Source organism: Ctenocephalides felis, unplaced genomic scaffold, assembly GCF_003426905.1.
Source record: "Ctenocephalides felis isolate EL2017-DRISC unplaced genomic scaffold, ASM342690v1 CF-g0.4_SCAFFOLD_03573, whole genome shotgun sequence".
NCBI classification, from domain to species: domain Eukaryota; kingdom Metazoa; phylum Arthropoda; class Insecta; order Siphonaptera; family Pulicidae; genus Ctenocephalides; species Ctenocephalides felis.
In genome coordinates this window covers 11,972,930-11,993,664 of record NW_020539727.1, presented here as the reverse complement: position 1 = coordinate 11,993,664, position 20,735 = coordinate 11,972,930, and the positions used below count along the sequence as shown (strand labels likewise).

General features: G+C 27.9%; 2 protein-coding genes across 3 annotated transcripts; both read right to left on the bottom strand.

Annotated features, from left to right (window-relative positions):
* Positions 1-6,842: 6,842 nt before the first annotated feature.
* LOC113389044 (protein angel-like) lies at positions 6,843-16,608 on the bottom strand. The gene is given in 7 exon segments (XM_026626093.1): positions 6,843-7,043; positions 7,128-7,291; positions 9,937-10,165; positions 12,756-13,092; positions 13,095-13,155; positions 13,217-13,374; positions 15,668-16,608. Coding segments are annotated over 7 exon segments (1,632 nt in total). The 5' UTR covers positions 16,176-16,608; the 3' UTR covers positions 6,843-6,868.
* Positions 16,609-18,519: 1,911 nt separating this feature from the next.
* LOC113388985 (mitochondrial import inner membrane translocase subunit TIM44-like) lies at positions 18,520-20,269 on the bottom strand. Of its 2 annotated transcripts, XM_026626018.1 has the most exons (3): positions 20,102-20,269; positions 19,828-19,929; positions 18,520-19,754 (listed from the first exon to the last, which is right to left on the bottom strand). In XM_026626018.1, exons 1-3 carry the CDS (start codon positions 20,102-20,104, stop codon positions 18,558-18,560), a joined length of 1,302 nt encoding a protein of 433 aa, XP_026481803.1. In that variant the 5' UTR covers positions 20,105-20,269; the 3' UTR covers positions 18,520-18,557. The 2 variants fall into 2 exon arrangements, with proteins under 2 accessions (XP_026481803.1, XP_026481804.1); XM_026626019.1 differs by lacking the exon at positions 20,102-20,269 and having other exon boundaries at positions 18,520-19,714.
* Positions 20,270-20,735: the final 466 nt, after the last annotated feature.

Sequence of the window (20,735 nt, the reverse complement as noted above, 5' to 3'; positions counted from 1 at the left end):
TTGTCAGGTGTAAAATGTAGTCTATATTTGTATATATATTGATATATAATATTTGATATATAATATTTGATATATAAGAAAATTGTTCACCTTTCTAGTGATGAGTACCTGATTTCCTATTAGTATTGATTCTAAATATTTGCATTTTGTGGAATGGTTTTAAAATAATCCCTTTTTTTTAAAAAAAAAAAGTTACATTATATTGATTACCACTCGAAGACAGTGGAGCTGGTGGAATAAAATCTGAAGTAATAAAATAAAATGTTAAGTGATACTTGGCTTTGAGGTTGTAAAGGATCCAAGGTTTCATTTAAATTTTGGATTATTTTCGCAATAATGGTCACATATCTATTTGTTATTCTTCAAAATCACTGGTGTCAATATTTTTATTATCTTCTCCTTGTTCACTAAATTGCTTTTTTTGAAATCTTCAGTCACTTTCCAGATAATTCAGTCTATTTTGGATTTTTAATTGTTACCATTTTGTCATAAACGCATCAAAAGTAGTTTGCATTTTCCTTCTGCTTTTTTTTTAATTGCTTTTGAACTCCTGCATCATCCTGAAAATAAGTTCATTTGATTGGTCCTATAATTTCACTCTAATTGGTTCTAATTCATTGAAAGTATTATTTGATCTTCTTCCAAAATCACTATTATTTTTTTCTTCTTGATTAGTAAATAGCTTCATATCAGTAGAAAGACCAGATGGTGTTCTTTTTAACGATTAAATATAGATACAATTTGAATTCAGATAGACCATTCTCTATCATGTTTCCAATTTTCTGTTTTTGTCAAAGTGGATGAAACATTTATAAAACCCCAAATTGCTTTGCAGAATTGTTGCAAAATTTTGATCCTTTAAAAAAAGGTTCATAATTTCAGCCACATTCATCAAAGACCTCCAGAAATTTCTATTTGCATTTCTTCAGAATGACTACTATCAATATTTTTTGGACTACTGTAAAATTTGACCATTTAAAAAAAATGGTTCTTAATATCAGCCACAGTAGTCAAAGATCACCAATCAATAATTTTGTCTTGAAATCATCATTAGAAAGTCCAGTTCCTGTGGTTTGAATGAATTCAAACAGATCATTCACTCTTTTGTTTCCAATTTTTCCAATCTTCTTATCGAAAAGGTATCTAAAGTAGTGTGCGATTTTCTTCTGCAATCTTTTTGAAGTTAAGGATAAATCTAAATCATCCAAAATTGCTTTTGAACTCCTGCAAAATTTTGATCATTTGGATCATAATTTTAGCCACCAGAATATCAATATTTTCTTATTCTTGTTCAGTTAATTACTGCAGAGATGCTGTTTTTTTTTTAACCTTTTCTTCCATATTTGTAATAAAATAGATACATTTCAAATTCAGACAGATCTTGTGTTTCCGATTTAGGCAATGGCAAAGTAGTAGGCATCTTCTAAAACAAGCAGGTATTGCTTTTAAACTCCTGAGCAGTCATCAAAGCTCGCCAAAAAATGTGGAAAAGTGCATTAGAACTTTGTGTAGTTTTGGCATTTACATTACTTTTATTTATAGGTCTTTAATTGATTAACGTTTCTTGAAGCAATGCCAACAGGTTTGAATGGAGGTTTTGCTTTCATTTTTTTCTCTTTCTAGTCTTTTTTGCTTCTCCTTTTTACAAATTAAGTATCTTTCGTTCCAAGGTAATTTTTTTGCTTTGTTATTTTGTGTTGCACCACTTAAGCTTAGTGAGTCTTGGTCTATATTCCTGTTAGTAGCAAACGCGTGACCTCCTATCTCGCAGTAGACTTGCATTTTGTTTGCGCCTATCAGACGCTTCAGTTTACGCAAAAGTATTTTGCTTGTACTCAAGTCTTAATTTTTTGACCTGAAAATAGTATATTATTATGATTTAATTAATACAACGAAAGATCATCATTAGGAAGACCAGCTTCTGCTTCTTAACCATTTCTTGGACGTTTTTCACATTCACCTCACCTGACTGGAGGTGACAATCTTCCATATCTAAACTTGTTGCACTAATATCACTATTAATATTTTGGTTTTCTTCTTGCTCATTTAATCAATCAATTCAGAAATTATTAATATTCATTAAAAAGACCAGCCAAACTATTTTCTCTGACCTTTTCTTCAACATCTTCCACATTTCTAATAAAATAAATACAAAGTCTGTTCTGCGTTTTTAATTCATTGCCATTTTGCCAAAAAGGCATCAATGTAATAATAAATAATACTTGATCGTGCTGCCGAATTTGAATCATTTTTAGAAAAAAATGGTCCTTAATTTTCATCCACAATCGTCAAAAGCACCAGAATTTGATGTATCTTACTTTTTTTAAATTATAAATAAAATGATAAATTACTTTCTTTTTCTTGCTCATCAATTACTGCTTCAGATCATCATTGGAAAAACTTTTTTACATCTAAACTCGTTTCACTAATTCCACTATTTCTTCCACGATTACACCGATTTTGGTCAACCCCCGGAAAAAAAGAGTGCACTAAACCGAAACAGTGCTAAACGAAGCAGCGTTAAACGGGGTGCGTTGCGAATATTACCTTTATAGCAGCATTAAGCGGGGTTTTATCATGTGCATTACATTTATTGCAGCGTTAAGTGGGGCTTTATCATGTGCATTACATTTTACGGTGAATATTATATTAACAGCCGCGTTAAGCGGGGTTTTACGGTGTGTATCACATTTAATAGCAGCGTTAGACGAGGTGCACTGAATATATTATCTTAACCGCAGCGTTAAACGGGGCTCCATGGTGCATATTACATTAACATCAGCGCTTTGCGGGGTTTTATGGTGTGTATTATCTTAATTTTATGGCGTGAATTACCTTTATAACAGCGTTAAGCGGGGTTTTATGGTGTGCATCACATTTTATAGCAGCGTTAAACGGGGTGCACTGTATATATTATCTTAACCGCAGCGCTAAGCGGGGTTTTATGGTGTGTAATCTTAATTTTATGGCGTGAATTACCTTTATAACAGCGTTAATCGGGGTTTTACGCTTGTTGTATTACCTTTACAAGTAGCGTTAAACGGGGTATTACTATATGTATTATTTTAATAACTGTTTCTTTTATCTTTCGACTATTTTTAGAGACGTGACGATATGTTGTTGGTTTTGTTGCACAATTTTAACTTAATTAGAATTTAGAGAAGTATTTTAAAAATAACATTTATCACAGTAAAACTTTTAGAGGCACTTTGATTCTTTTTGGTGTCGTAATTTAGACTAATAGCTTTGAAATTTGAATCTAAATAATACTAATACTAATAGACAAAAGTAGATTAGTAGTCGCACTAATGCTGTACTGTCCCACAAAAAACTATTTTTAATTCTAATAATATAAATTTACCAAAATGTAGCTGAATAATACTAAATAGTTCTCTCAATTACTTAATTATAAATATATATAAATTAAGTGTATTTTAATTTTCATAGTTTGATTAATAAATAATTAAATATTGTGAACAGAGCCTGCATAGCCCATCACTTTAAGAATATATATAAAAAAATTATGCATAAATCAAAAACCTAGATAAATGTATGTCTATTTAGAGGAATTCTATAAATAAATTAAAAAAAATGTACTTATAAGTCCTTAACAATTTGAGACTCTAAATTCTCAGTATATTTATGTAAGATATTTTAATGTATCTCATAAGCAAAAAAACGGTAGATATGAAGAATCTCTTGTACACATAGATAAAGTTATAGGCTAAAATTCTACTACTGTTATTCTATTTCTTGATGCTTCTTTTATAGAAATTTGCAAAATTCGGCAAGAATGCCGTGAATAAAAAAAATCTTGCCCGATTGCGCAAATTTCTATAACATATAAATATTACAATTATATATTAACCTGTATTTGACTCAATCAAGTCTTTAAGTGTGTGTAAGATTTGATTGATTATTAATCAGAGAGATAATTAATATTTGCATTCCTTATAGAAATCTGGTAGATTTTAAAAATGAATGCTTATCGAAAGCTGAATTAACCATTAACCAAATAGAATGCAAAGAAATGAAAATATATATTGTAAAATAAAGTCTTTGTACCTTGCTAATAACCTATCACTAATCTTATAAAAAAACTTTGTATTTCTTGAATTCTATTTTGAATCTCAACTTACTGCGACTTTAATTATAAACGTGTTGAATGTAATATATATATATATATATATATATATATATATATATATATATTGTAGGCAACACAGATAATAACTAACGCTTTTAACAAATTTTGTCTAAATATATAGCCTTGCGATTACTATGTGAAAATCATGCACTGTAATTATATAATTTTGTTATATCTTAAAATAAATAATTTATCTTGAATTATGTTGTGAATAATATTATTTACCAAAAGGTAATTTATTTATTTCTTTTTCCAAAATCGACAAAAAGAATTAGGAGTTCAGTTTAGGTTGAACTATTTCGTTCAAAGCTATTTTTTCCAAATAAGTTTGTCTTATTTAAAAAAAAAAGATGTTCTATATTAATGTTTCGAATGGTGTAATTTAATATTTGTTATTTATGTAATTCGATTAGATTTGTTTAATCCTCTCAAAATGTTGCTAATTTAAAAAATAAATAAATTTGTTGACCTTTAGCCCTTTGTTAATTGCGAGTAAAAAAAAATGTTCACAGACAAAACAAAGCTATTTAAATTATGTTTTATATTTTTAATTATTTTATTCATTATATTTTTAGTTTTACCATTTTTAATTGAAGTGATTAAAACGTTGATATTACGTAAAAGATGTTCTGTGAAACATAGCGGTTACGTAACCTAGAAGGCACACAGACGTTTCTATTTCCTTGTTATAAAAACCATATATTTATTTATATGTAACATAAAATTAACAAGAAATTTGTCGAAATATAAAAGTGCATAATGAATGCTAACACAAACTAATTTTATTCAAAAATTTGATTTTCAAGTTTATATAAAAAATGTTTTACTAAATTTTGATAAATCTTATCTATTTTTTTCCTAATGCAAATAAATTACCATGACTAAAATAAAAAAAATTTAAATATATTGCTATTTATCAAAATACTTGAAAGTCCACTCCAACTAAGAATTATTCAAAATTGCTTAATCCAAGTGTATATAACAGTTTTTAATAGATTTTAGGATATTTCATCTTCAATTACTCAATCTTGTTAAAAAGTCAAGGATATATATCCATGGATTTTCACTCAAATCAAACGTGTGAAAAACATACACATTTTTCACTTCAATATTTCATGTCAAAAACTCATTGATATGAATTTTGTTGAAAATAATCCGTGGAGATATCTTTGGATATTTTATATGAAAATACAAACTTCATTATATATGGCCTAAATCTTATAGTTTATATGGGAAATGGATATATAAATATATATAATAAACATTTTAATTTATATACATTTACAATTACAACATAATAAATAATCTAGTAAAAACTGTTTTATACATTTACATAATAAAATTTTGATTAAGAAGTGCCCAAACATTTATTTTCTCGTAATATATTGAGCTATATGTGAATTTATTCATTAATTGATTCATTTTGTTTTTATTTATACCAGTAAAAACTAGATAAAATTCACTTAAATAAGTGAAACCTTTTATATACTTTTGGATATCGAAATTTTAAATAATTCTTAGTTGAAATACGGACTTGAATATTCTGATAATTACCAATACTTAGATTTAAGACTTTTTTTTACATGTCTTCAAATAACTTGAAATTTTCATTACGGACATTTAAGTTATTTTACAGTAAAAACTAGATAAAAATTACTAAAATCTAGTACACACTGTTTTATATGTTTATACACTTGCATAATTAAATTTTGAATAATTTATATTTATTTTCTGGCAATATGTGGATTTTGGACATTTTTACATTTCTTTGAAATTTTGCCCCAACCAATTTGATTTATTTATATCGGTAAAAACTAGATAAAATTTACTAAAATCTAGTAAAAACTGTTTCATCCACTTGGATATTGAAATTATGAATAATTCTTAATTGAAATACAGACTTGGATACTTTGACAATTAGCAATATGTAGATTTAGGACATTTTTCTACAATTCTTCAAATAACTTTTAATTTTTATTCCAGACATTTTTTAAGATATTTTTATCAGTAAAAACTAGATAAAATTTACTAAAATCTAGCAAAAACTATTTTATACATTTGGATATTGAAATTTTGAATAATAATTCTTATTTGAAATATGGCCAACAGATATTTTGATAATTAGCAATATGTGAATAAAACATTTTTTTTTTTGCATTTCTTCAAATAACTTGAAAGTTTCATTCCAGACATTTTTTAAGTTATTCATCAGTAAAAACTAGATAAAATTCACTAAAGTCTAGTAAAATTTGTTATATACCCTTGGATATCAAAATTTTGAATAAAATTAGTTAGTAAGCATTAAAGAGGCACTTTTATATTTCAATTGTGTTGTACAACTTTCTTATTAGCTTTATATTGCAAATAACTTTCTAAATCATTTTTACAATTTAAATTTTTATGCATTTAATTTCAACTAAATATGTATAGTTTAAAAAAAATATGCATAGTAGTGTGTTAAATGAGAAAGTCATTTATACTAAAAAAATGTAAAAATTAATTCATTCTTGTGAAATACCTCCCTATTTCAAAGTAAATTTTATTTAAAAAAAAAACGACACCATTGATTAACATTAGATCACATGCTCAAGTAGTGCTTAAAATTTTAAGAACCCCTGCAACTTTACTTGCAAAAATAATAAACCGTACTTTTATTTTATTTATATATTCAATAATAATTCAAAAAATTTGTTCGCATTAAAAATATATGTATATACAGTTTTATCTATTATATAAAAATTTCGCTGCCAATAGCAAATGGTCGCTCCCAAAGACCAAGTTTGGTATAGGGCCCATGAAGTCACATTCAGATATCGTAGGTAGTTCTAACCGAGATAGCAATTTCAAGTTGCCCACTTTATTCCCTCCACTAACATTTCCATCATTCGAACCGTGGCTATAAATATGCAAAGTAATAATAATAAACATCAGAATGAGACTTCTTTTAAAACTAGGCCCTGATTGTTTTTTTAATTATTACCTGTAGAATATGTAGTCGACAGTGATCCATTCGTTCTGGTAAGTTGATGCTTGTGCTTTACTTTTATTAACCATGTGGTAATAGGATGATGTTAGATTTAGAGAATGAATTAATAGTCCTGAGTCCGTTATTGTGTCTCTGTTGTCTAAAGCTCCCGCAGGATTCTAAAAAAATGAGAAAATAATGAGTAAATACTCATATTATCTTCTATATATATAAAAATAAGTCGGGTTTTCCTTCCTGACGAAATAACTCCAGAACGCACGAACCGATTTCGACAATTTTGCATTCGTTGGAAAGGTCTCGGGCTCCGCAAGGTTTATAGCTAAGAAAATTAGTGGTGCATGGCATCGTGCCCTAATGCAAATTGCTGAACTTCACGCACCGTAATTAAAAATTCGAGTAATGACATTAGTGAGAATTATCAGAATTATGCTTGATTAAGTCAACGAGCAATTCTTGCCGCCAAGAAATATGATGTACACGCACTGAATTTCACCATTGAATCAAAAATTGCTGGCAATTTGGTGACATACCAATGATTCCGACTGGTCTTCCGTTTGACTTCAAACGATTGCAATTTCCAGTTCGCCTTGCGTTCGCAATAACAAGTCGCAAGGCCAATCGCTTAGTGTTTTCGGGATAAATTTCAAATAGATTATTTAGAAAATCATTGTTTTTCACATGGGCAGTTATACGTTGCCTGTTCACGAGTTGGAAAACCATCCGCTTTGTTTGTGTTAACGTCAGACCAAAAAACAAAAAATGTGGTTTACCAAAGAGCACTTCAAGGAAACGGATAATTTGCGGATTCACTTTCATTTACTTAGAGAAGTTCAACTAAAAAACACTTCATTTTTGTAATCGAAATAAGTTCATTACTGTTGTGTAATAAAATCAAATTTTTCCTTTTCAAATATAAAACAAACAAAAAATTTCTTCATCTTTCTCACGAAACCATCTAGTGGCGAAACGGAGTTCATCGGGTTTTCTAGTATATATATATATATATATATATATATATATATATATATATATATATGTTTATCTTATATATAAAATTCTTCTGTAATAATGTATGAAAATATACTCCTCCTAAACGATTATGCGGATTTTGATAAATCTTTCTGAAGTTTGTTAAGGGATTTTTTTAGGATGTATGTGATTATAAGCATATAGTGACATTGTAGAAATAAATTGAAAAAATTGCATAAAACGACATGTCATTGTTTGACATTGAAAATATTTTGGACATTGTTTGGCATTAAAAACAAATGAAGACTGTGATCTGCCAAAAATTTCAATTCTCTTATGAGCCTAGACAATATTAAAATATGTGTAATAAATTCATGATTATGAATGAGGAAAATGAAATATCTGCATTATTATTGCTGAAAAGCAGCTGAGATGTGCCAGAAATTAAAATAATATAATATACAGTATATGTATGGCAGATTGAATGATACACATATGAACAGGATTTGACAAATTAATTCACTCAATTCACATTTTTTTCAATATAGTTCGACAAATATATAATTTCTTTGCATCTTTTATTAATCTTTGCACAATATCAATGATAAAGTAAAGATGAATACATACAATTCGGCCCTTACGATATCGATCAGGAGAAGTTTTAGATGCAATTTTGGATATATTAAATAATAAAAAAATAAATTAAAATAATCCAACATGAAGTACCAGTTAGGGTTTATACAAAAACCGACATTTCAGAAAACCGGTTTAACCGGTTTTCGAATTTTATATAGATAATAAATTTTTGCTCGAATATTCTGCAATTTATCCACAAATTTAGTGTTATTTAGTGCAGTATTTGAGTGAATTTATTTATTGTTCAACTTTACAACAAAATTATTTTAATTTTAATTAGTAGAACTAAAAAATAATAGTTTATCTTGATTAAATAACTTTGAAAATAATGATTCGTTATTCTTGCATCATTTTTGCATATAAGAATGAAAATATTTTTATGATAGTGAAAGGAATGTTTTCGAATGAATAAAAATAGTACATTTTTAAATAAAAAAAAACATTAAATTAAAAAAAAATAAAAAAATATTAGATACATGTTGATACATACTTGCTAATATCAATTTTAGTTTTAAAAACAATTAAGCCAAACTCGGGTATTGTCTGTTCCGAGCAATTATAATTAATTAATTTTAAACATTAATTTTAATTCTGATTGTTTTTTTGTTTAATAAAATATGATTTCAAAAACACTTAGAACGTCTATTAAATTGCTACTTAAACGTGTCCTTTGATTACTCACAAAATTTTGTGAAATAGAAAATACCCTCATACTTGCGACCAAATTATGCTTAATTGTTTTTAAAGCCTGATATAATAATTCTAAGTTTTTTGTTCTTTAATTTGTGGCTTCTAGGGTTTAAAACTCTTTTTTTTTTAAGTTTGAGTAGAGGAAGTTACTTCTTCAAGAAGAATTCACACTGATTTAAATTAATATATACACTGGTATAAAAATCTAAATTAATATATACAAAACCTTTCTGGGAACCATTGCAGACTGATAAGATATCGTATGCTACTGAACCGACATGATTTCAAGAATCAAAACGCTTGCATCTATCTTTTATATTTGGCTATATTCGTCATTTTCCATTCATACAGTGAAAACCGACTTTTTTCACTACAAAACTGGTTTTCGAATTCCATAATTTTCGCCAAAAAAACGGTTTTTGAAAACTGACAAACCCTAGTACCAGTGTTATTTATTCATTGTCTAACTAAAACTATTTCATGATAAAAGTTTGTTATAAATTCTTACCATGTTTAATCTCCTTTTAACAACATCAATATACTGGCAATTATCATTGATTCCAACATGAGGCGGTAGCAAGGTGCATTGTCTTGGATCATTTCTGCTTTGAATCGGTTCTAGTTGTCTATATGTTAAATTCGAATACTGTAGTATTCCTCTTGTTAAAAATGTGTAGACCGGAGTGTGAGGTTGTAGATTGAAGTCACCCGTTAAAATAATTGGAAGGTATTGAGGTCTGAAAATATAATAATAAATAAATAAATAAATATATATATATATATATATATATATATATATATATAAATATATCTGTAGGGCTTCATACAAAGAATCCAAAAAATAATTAAATAACAAAAAGTTTTTTGAAAAAACCATTTCTTTATTTATTTACTGTCGACGTTTCGGAACTAGGTATGTTCCATCTTCAAGAAATCTGACACTAACACTTCACTAAAAACGATTTTATCAAAATTTTAGTGAAAAGGTGTTAGTATATTAGTATAATCAATCATACAGGTAATTAATTCAGTTCTGCTTTTTCAGTAACCTTTTCTTGGAACTTTTTAAAACTTTTTAATTTTTTTACATTTTTAATATTTTGTTATATAATCCACTTATTTATTTTTATCAGTTTCATTTTGATTATATTGTCATATTTCTGTACATTATTTTTTCCATAATTTTATTCATTTTATATAAATAAAATACATCATCTTCTGCTTTTCTTAAATATATTGTTTGCTTAAATCTTAACAAGATCATGTTTCTTGACAGATGTCCTGAAGATGGATCGGACCTAGTTCCGAAACGTCGACAGTAAATAAATAAAAAAATGGGTTTTTAAAAAAGTTTTGATTTTTATTACTTTTTGGATTCTTTGTTCGAAGCTCTACAAAATATTTACAAATCCCATACTCTACCATCTAATATATATCTTATATATAAAAACGGAGCTCTCTTTCAAATGTCTTATTAAAACTCGAAAACGACTAAACCGATTTGGCCAGTCTCAGTCTTGAAAAATTCGTGCCGATCCAGAGATGGTCGGAAAGGTGAGATATTATTTCAAAATCGCGAAGAAACTTTACATTTTTAATTTGAAATTTTTTGTAGAAGCGTAATTTGAATAAAACAATGGACGGTGGCTAATACGTCAAATGTCAAACGCTTTTGACAGATGATGTTCAATTACGTTTAATAGGATGTTTTACGTGAATATTATTCAATTATGATTGAATTGTAGTAAGTAGATTTGTTTGTAGTTTTATTTATATACAAAAACGTTAGTAAACGAGCCGCAAGTGTTACTAGAGACTCAAAATATCAACTTTTCTGAAATGTTAATATGAAAACGCACTTTTTTATTTTTTCATATTTTTCTCAAACACAGTGCTCTGAAAGATCTCATTTGTATAATTATATACTCATTGGTATTTATAAAACATTTTCTAGGTTATATTATTTTTTATTTATGTTATTTAAATTCAGAACCTAAATTTGGTATCGATCAAATGGACATTTTGTCGAATAACATTTTCCCAGTTATAATTTCTCAGAATTTATCGAAGAATAGATAGTAATATATGGAGGTCCGGGGTTAAAAAGGTCCAGAACCGATGAGTCAAAAATCAGTGAAGTTAAGCATTGTTTAACAACAATATTTGAAAGCAGAGGAAAAAAGATGTATATCCAGCTATAACCTTGATTTGAAAACGGTAATCTTTGAAAATCCATCATAAAAGTATTTTCTTCAGTTGGTAGTTTTCCTTTAGCATTAGTTAAAAATGTAATTATTTTGTAAAATACCTTTAAAATTAAAATAAGACATTAAACCTGTTTGCCATCTGGCCGTTCCAAGTTACCCCGCCTATAGGGTAAAAAGGTTTAGATAACAAATTTTTGTAAGACATCAGAAAAGCACCTTTCTACAATGATGAAGTAGCTGACAGTTTTACTGAACGTAGTCAGATAATTGTTTGTTTGAAATGTGTCATTTATTGTGATAAAATTGGTTTGGTTTTCACAATATAATTTATATTTGCTCAAACTCAAATTGGACCTTTGTGCCTTGCCCTTGCTCGACATATATACTTTTTATTAAATTTATTTTAATTCATCGAATGTTACTTGAAACTTTTCAAAAAGCAGGTCAAAGAAGAAACACTTAATTCATTTTCTATATTCTCTCCTCGCAGAAATTTGAAATTTTTTAATAAGCTCAGTAGTATTATTTACAATTATACACAAAATCCAGAATCCAAAAAGAATCTGAAAAACTTGAAACGTAATCAATAAGTCGAAAGACCAAAAAAGACTTGGATTGGAAAGAAGTGTATAAAACTTGCAGTTTGATTGAATTGACAAAATATAGATAAACTAATGGGATTTATTGTTTTTATAATACCTCGTATAGCATCCAAACAACACATCATTATACACATTAAGTATTAATATTTTTAATTCTCTAGAAATTGTTTAGAATATACCTTACTTAGCAAAACAACGTTTGCCGGGTCAGCTAGTATATATATATATATATATATATATATATATATATATATATATTATTGTTATTATTATTAAAACTTGCAGTTTGATTGAATTGACAAATATAGATAAACTATGGGATTTATTGTTTTTAATACCTCGTATAGCATCCAAACAACACATCATTATACACATTAAGTATTAATATTTTTAATTCTCTAGAAATTGTTTAGAATATACCTTACTTAGCAAAACAACGTTTGCCGGGTCAGCTAGTATATATATATATATATATATATATATAATATATATATATTATTGTTATTATTATTACTTACAATCCATTCTCATCCCTGCCCATATAAGCCATTTTATCCAGTTCCGCGACCATCAATTGTGCCTGGGCCAATCTAACATCGCTCCTCTTTGGGTTATATAACAAATGAGTAGTAGCAACTACAATATCACTGTCCGTTGCATTATTCGCAAACTGGCCCTCATTAATCTTAAGCTTAATCACTATTCCAACATTATCCCTATTCAAAACCTCCACATTGGGCTGATAGTATTCGATAAGCTTATAATCTACCATTGTAAAAAGATTCGACTTGTAAAATATAGCGCTACCATCTTTATGCTCCATTGTGCGTTTTTTGTACACGTATTTATAATTAGCGGCATCAGGGCTTTGGTTAGATATGATATATGTTCTTGTTGTAGTTCTTGCAAACATATTATCTGAATAATAGTTTGGTAATAGAATCTGTATCATTGTTTTAGTTATTAAAGGTAGTTTTACCTCTGCATTGTAAGATATGATTTCTTCCAAGATTTTCTGAACCCGGTGTGTCCATGTGAGTGCTCTGGGGTCACTTGTTCGATAGAGGAATTTGTGCGATTCCAACAAGTTTTGTGCCAAAATGTTGAAGGACAGTAATGTGAACATGGAAGAGTTTGCTGGAATTTAGAGAATAATTTGAGATGTGTGAGAAGAATAAATACTACATTAAAACATTACTAGTCAGGTACATATTTGTAAAATAAACTAATTGTTTTATTTTGTTTATATATTTTTAATTGGACCGTTTAATTTGAAAGTGATCATCATTTGTACCGCGTTATATGAAAACACTTAAACTAGTGGTGTATGGCATCGTGCCTTAAGGCAAAATGCTGGAACATCCCGTACCGTAATGAAATAATCTATAGGAATTTTAAATGTTTTCAAATAGGCTATTAATAATACTGTAATTACTTTACACACAACTTTTATTATTCTTATTTTATAGACAAAATATAAGGAGCGTGTGAATTGAATTGGACGACGACATTTATATATTTTACAGAAAAGTATATAAACAAGAATTAGAATTGAAATCCGAACTATTTTCGATTTTAAAAAAAATAATTTTGAGCAATTAAAAAAAAAATCCCAAAAGCAATCGTTTCGTTAACACAAGCAGAAAGTTTTCTGAATCATTCAAATCGGATACCCCGTTCTCTCAAAAACACGATTTCTATTTTCTGCACTCTTTGCTCCGTATCTCCGTAACGGCTGGACCTGCCTTTGCCAAAAACTGATCAGCACGTCTCCTTATCAATACGAATCGAATGTTTTTTGAATCATTCAAATCGGTTGATCCGTGTTCACAAAATCGTCGACGAAAATTTGTATCCGCACACACACACACAAACATACATCAATTTTTCTAAGGTATGCCAAAATGTTCAGAAACCTTCAAAACGTGAAGAAATGTAAAAATTTTCAATTTCGATTTACCCTATGGTAAGTTAATAATTGAATATCAAAAAATTGCCATGTCATTATAGTCTTAAACTTTCTCGAATCAATAGAAAATAGTCTTACATCACTTTCAAATAAATGGTTCAAATATCCTAAATATATCTAGAATGTAAGTACTTCATTTACAACTTTCATATGACAATAGATACATCAAAGATTTGGGACATGATAATCAAGATTAAATTACAAAGACATAAATAATAAATAATATTTGTTAGCAATTATTATATGTAAATATATTTAATTTCATTTACTGGATAAATCCATCTTGGATTTTTATATTTTGTTAAGCTTCGAATAATAAATTCAGAAAGTAATAAAAAACCATCTTTAGATTTTCTGCCAAGAACATGAAAATATAATATAATATAATAAAAATTATATTTTATTATAATATTATTAATATAATATGTATGTAATAAAGATTATAAATGAATGAATTATATAAATAATATATAATACAAATTATGGCACAAATATTTCCAGAAAATTATTATCATTATCACAAGTTAACAATATTATTATTTAGAAATTATTTAAGTAATTTATGAAGTGTATCTTCATATTAGTGATTAACTTTTTTATTAAAAAAACATTTTAATGGTGTTTTAATATTTCCTTATATAATCATTTATATATTTTTTTATTATATATTATATTACAATCCAATTTTAATTATTTCTTTTTGTTTATTTTCTAATTAAGATCATATTCTTAACAGATGTCCCGATATATAATAATTATTCAAAAAACTTTTTGGATTTTTTAATGGAGTTCAAAATAATATAATAAAAACGTCAACAGTTATTACTTAATACTTATTACCTAAAAATTATTATTATTATGATTGATCTTGGTACCATGAATGAAAAACTTATATGATAAAACCATGAGTAAATTTAGTTTGGCAAAAAAATAGTCCATGAAAAAAAGGTGAATAATAAAAGATAATAATTTGCTTTACAATTTTATAAATAAATATTTGTACCATAAATTAGAAACAAATTTAGTTCAATGCAAATCTACAAAAATAGTATAAGAAAAAAGGTGAATATATTATATTACCTTGTTTTCTAATTTCATATAAAAATCTTTGTACGTTAAATTAAAAATAATTAAAAAAATACTGATGATGAGACGAACCTAGTCCTCGAGACCTTTGTGAAATTAATATTATTTAATAAAATCGTGCAAAAAGAGTGCTGTTTGTTCATATTTCTAAATTAATATATATATATATATATATATATATATATATTACTTTGTATTTAATTTCATAAAAAAAAATTCTAAAAATTAAAAACAAATAAATTTAGTTACGCAAGTTACTAAAAAGGTAGTCAATAAAAAAAAGTACTATTTTTTAGAATATAATTAAAAAGAACTTCAGTTTTGCAAATCTATGGAAATATTATATGAAAAAAAGTTAAATTTATCATTTATTACCTTGTTTGGTTCCAAAATTTTGCCCAAGGCTCGTATTATTCCATTTCCTAAAGCCTTTCAATCTTTTACTCTCGGCCAAACAATCCTCTTGATATTTATCATAATCAAATTCCTCGTCTGTGTTAGATTTAGTAGCAGCCATGATTTTATAATAGTCGTTAGCTCTGCAAACACTATCAAGATTAGTAGTTTTCAGACTGACATCTTTCCTGGTAGGGTCCTGGGTCAGCAAGGGGCTCGATTCTAATAAACTGAAAATCTTGGAGTTATTTTGCTGAGACATACTTTTGTCATTTTTCAACCTGTCTTCGGGTAAATAGATAGCTTTTTTGTTTTTCCTTATGGCACCCATAGGATTAGAGCCGATAGCTTTGGCCAGTCCATCTTTAAAAATTGATGTGGGGCTTGACGAGGAGTGCCCTTTAGTTTTTGTGGACATGCATTTTATATAGATATTTATTATACAACTTGGCCGGAGGTTGTAAAGACATAGTAAGGTTTTTAACATTTTACATGGCAATGAACTGTCATTACAAAAGGTTAGGTTTTGACATGACTCTAAAAACAAATGAATATTACTTCGGAAAGTGGAGAATAAATTGATTTACTTTACCAATTATTGACTTGTAACAATAACAGATGGATTAGGAATATCGGATACATTATGTCACAGATAATTTTTAATGATGTTCACCTTGGTATCTTGTTTATGACATGCGGTCACTTTTGGCTTTTGTTGCCAAGATCAAAAAATACTTGAGGTTATATCTGTAAACTGTCAAAATTAATTTGTACCAATACTATTTCTTCTAGTATGTTTGATGATTATGATTTCAATATTATTATTATTATTATTATTACTCATCTGGTTAATTGAATTTGTTCTTGATCTTGCATTTATAATTAAAATTCACGAACTGTTTATTCGTTAAAAGTCGGGTAAAAACGAGTTTGATGTTTGTTCGATACAAAACACATAACTACACACACACACTCCTATTCATATATGTATGCATAGATAAAAGAAGCGTATATATATATGTATGTATGTATGTAACGGCGAAAAAACAAAATTAACAAATCGGATTTTCTGGCGAAAATGAACGAAGAATTTGAAAACTAGTGGCGCATGGCATCGTGCCTTAAGACAAATTGCTGGAACTTTCCGTACCAAAAATTGATATTTTTAAAAAGGCTTTAAAATTTGTTGAAAACTAAAACAATGAGGTTTTTGAGAATATTCAAAAAAATTTGTCATTTTTTGAATGATTTTAATTTTATCCATGGATTTAACTTGATTTCATATTCAAATTAGATAAAATATGTTTTAAAAAATCCGTGGATAGTTATCCATATTCATATCATCAGTAGTGGTAAGGGATCATATTTATCTCAGTATAATTGTTTATTATTATTTATATTCAACTGTCACTTTACTGTTTGACATTTCGGTCGGTGGCGCCATCTAACACAGAACTATATGAACTCGGTAGTCACTACGTAGTTCCCAGAAAACTGGGAACATTTTTGCATAGAGGCGCTGCATGCAATCGTCTTAGAAAAGTAGGAATCTTAGTGGATTCACATTGGATTCCTTTATACGCTATTAGATATATAATTATGGTCCCGGTTTTGAAGGAATATCAATATATACATTTATATATCGCTTTATACGCTATTATAAATATAATTATGGTCTCGGTTTTGATGAAATATTAATATATAGATTTATATATCGCTTTATACGCCATTATAAATATAATTATGGTCACGGTTTTGATGGAATATCAATATATACATTTATATATCGCTTTATACGCCATTAGATATATAATTATGGTCCCGGCTTAAAAGAAATATCGATACATACATATATATATATATATCGCTTTATACGCCATTAGATATATAATTATGGTCCCAGTTGTGAAGTAATATCAATATATACACTTATATATCGCTTTATACGCCATTAGATACATAATTATGGTCCCGGCTTAGAAGAAATATCAATATATACATTTATATATCGCTTTATACGCCATTATATACATAATTATGGTACCGGCTTTGAAGAAATATCAATATATACATTTATATATCGCTTTATACGCCATTAGATATATAATTATGGTCCCGACTTAGACGAAATATCAATATATACATTTATATATCGCTTTATACGCCATTAGATATATAATTATGGCCCCGGTTTTGAAAGAATATCAATATATACATTTATATATCGCTTTATACGCCATTACATATATAATTATGGTCCCGGCTTAGAAGAAATATCAATATATACATTTATATATCGCTTTTAATTTAATATTCAAGTAAAATATGTTTAAAAAATTGTGAATAATGGTTTTTACTTGATTTCATATTCAAATTGAGTAAAATATGTTTTAAAAAAAAAACGTAAATAGTAGTACATGGTTTTAACTTGATATTCAAATTGGGTAAAATGTGTTTTAAAAAAAACCATGGACACTTTTATGCTAATTACTTAGAAAAGGGTTGGTCAATCATTGTATAAAACTAATCAACGCGAGTCCTTATTGAGATACATCAAATGGCTTTTATAATTTCAAAATCCGTTCAGCAGTTATTGAGAAAATGAATAAATAATGAAGTTAATGAAGAAGTTCTAAACCTATAGTCCAAACAAGCATGTAAATATAAATTTTATTAGAACCCTATAACATTTATATTTACATTTATCAACTAATGGCAATTAACTTTAGGTAAAATTTTTGTCAATTCATGAAACAGATTGTAAATAAATGTATATTGCTTATAATCATACAACTGATTCTAATTCGAGATGCAATTAAACACATTTTGGGACATTCACAAATATATTCTCTTCTATTTTTATAATTATTCACACTAGTTGTTCCTGACTATTTGCTGATATATCCATTAACCTCCATGCCGCTTTTGGATTTAGTTCTTGTGGATCCCGACACAAGACCCAGACATAATTGACCCGCATTACTTTCTCTGGATGTCCTTCTACAACTGTGTGTTTAGAATCCCGGACACACATTATTTGCTGAGTTTGAAAAGTAATGATTAAGACAGGACCTTGTTCCATAACTTTACCCATAGCTAAATCAACATTTTCAATATCTAAAATCTTAGAATCCAAATAATAGCCTAATTTTTTAGCCTGAGTTAAAGGAGTTGCTAGGATGCTGTAGGTGCTCTCGAAACACCAGTCTTTGAGGATTTCTAGATCGCCTCTGACCATGGCTTCTAATATATTTGGTATAATATCGTTCTCGCAATCTTTTAAAAACTGTTTTTGCTCGAAATTCGGATCAATTTTACAGATTTCTGTTAATGTTTCTGAAAGTTCTGTTTTTTGAAATAAATTACCCATTATATCTGAAACTTTATCTGTTAATACTCTAGAGGCTCTGATAACTGGATTTTCTGACTCGTCGTACTTTATTTTCCAGTCAAGGACTTTATTTACATAAGCATTATTGTCTTTGAAATTTTGCCAGGACTGTGCAAACTTTGAATCTTTATGCAGTTCTACGCCGGTGGCATCCACATTAGGCTCATAACTTTTAGTATCAGCTACATCAGCAGTTTCATTTCTTTTTCTTAATTTTTGTAAACCTTGATATACACGGCCTTGTATACCTTGATTGTCCATTTCTTTTTTGACAGCCTCCGTGGCTTGGGAAATGGTTTTGAATGCTCCAGTTGTTCCTAACTTTTGTGTAGTCTCTGACAGGGTTTCACCAACACCTTTAGCTGATTTGCCAAGTTCTTCAGTGATTTGTGATGCCTTTTTGGCAAATTCAGTCTTTCCAGCTTCTTCCATAGCCTCGTGCACTTTGCTTTTGATAGTACCTAGTTTTTCCCTGAACACTTCGGTGCTCTTTGAAGCTTCTGATTCGACATTGTGGAATTTTTGTCTGGCTGACTTTAGTGCTTCTGATTGTTCCAATTTTTCAGCTTCGGCTCTGAATTTCTTTAAACTCTCTTTCATCTCTTTATTTTTTGCCATATCTTGTTTGACATTTTCTATAAATTGAGAGAAAAATGATGATCTCTTAGTCGAATACTGCAAGAACATATAATAAAAAATTTATATATCAGTTGAAATGAACATTTATACAACTTTATAAAATTATTACCTGGGATTGTTGGAAAACTGTGGTACTACCCAAATTCGTTGCCCCAATTTTGAGGCCACAAGGTAATTGTTGCAGCAAAGTGCCACATTTTAGATAACGATACTGAAAACAAATCAAATTCAATTACTAAACAACAATAAAACATTTTATTCACACTTTCACAAACAAATAACTTGTAAAAATCAAAAATTTTCAATCACTATATGACATAACCTAACTTTTTTTTAAGGCTAAATTATCAATCAATTTCTAATAAGGCTAAGTTTTTAATTACCATTTTTATATGAAAGGACTAAATAAATTTATATACAAAAATAAAAATTCTGACAAATTTATTTGAAAATAATGCCCGATAGGGATAAAAAAAAATACTATCCAAAAAAATCCATGACACTTCACTAATTTGGACAGGCGCGAAATGAACTTGAACACGAAATTTGAATTAAATATGACAAATATTGCGTAATGGATTTAAATCATTTATTTAAGATACATGGATATATTAATATAATGTTAATGAATTTCATAACTAAGAATTTTATAAGCATGAAGTTTCCGACACGTGCTAATAATCGACTTGTAATCAATAAGAATCATATAAGACTTGAGGTTCCATATAAAAAATGTTTGATTGTGAACTATCCACACTATCCGGTATTTCCGTAAAGAAAACATATAAAGTATTATACATAGTTAGAAAGGTCTCAAAATTCTTTGTTTTTCCCCCATATATTGCAACTTCGAATTCCGAACGGTGTGGCCTACATGCAAGTCGCAATTAAAAAATTCAAGGAAAACTGGAAAATCTTGAGAAAATTATATGAACACACTTAACGATTTATATATCATTTTATTCGTAATTTTATTCTGCATCTTTCGTACGAACAAAGTTTTTTTGTATCTTTTAC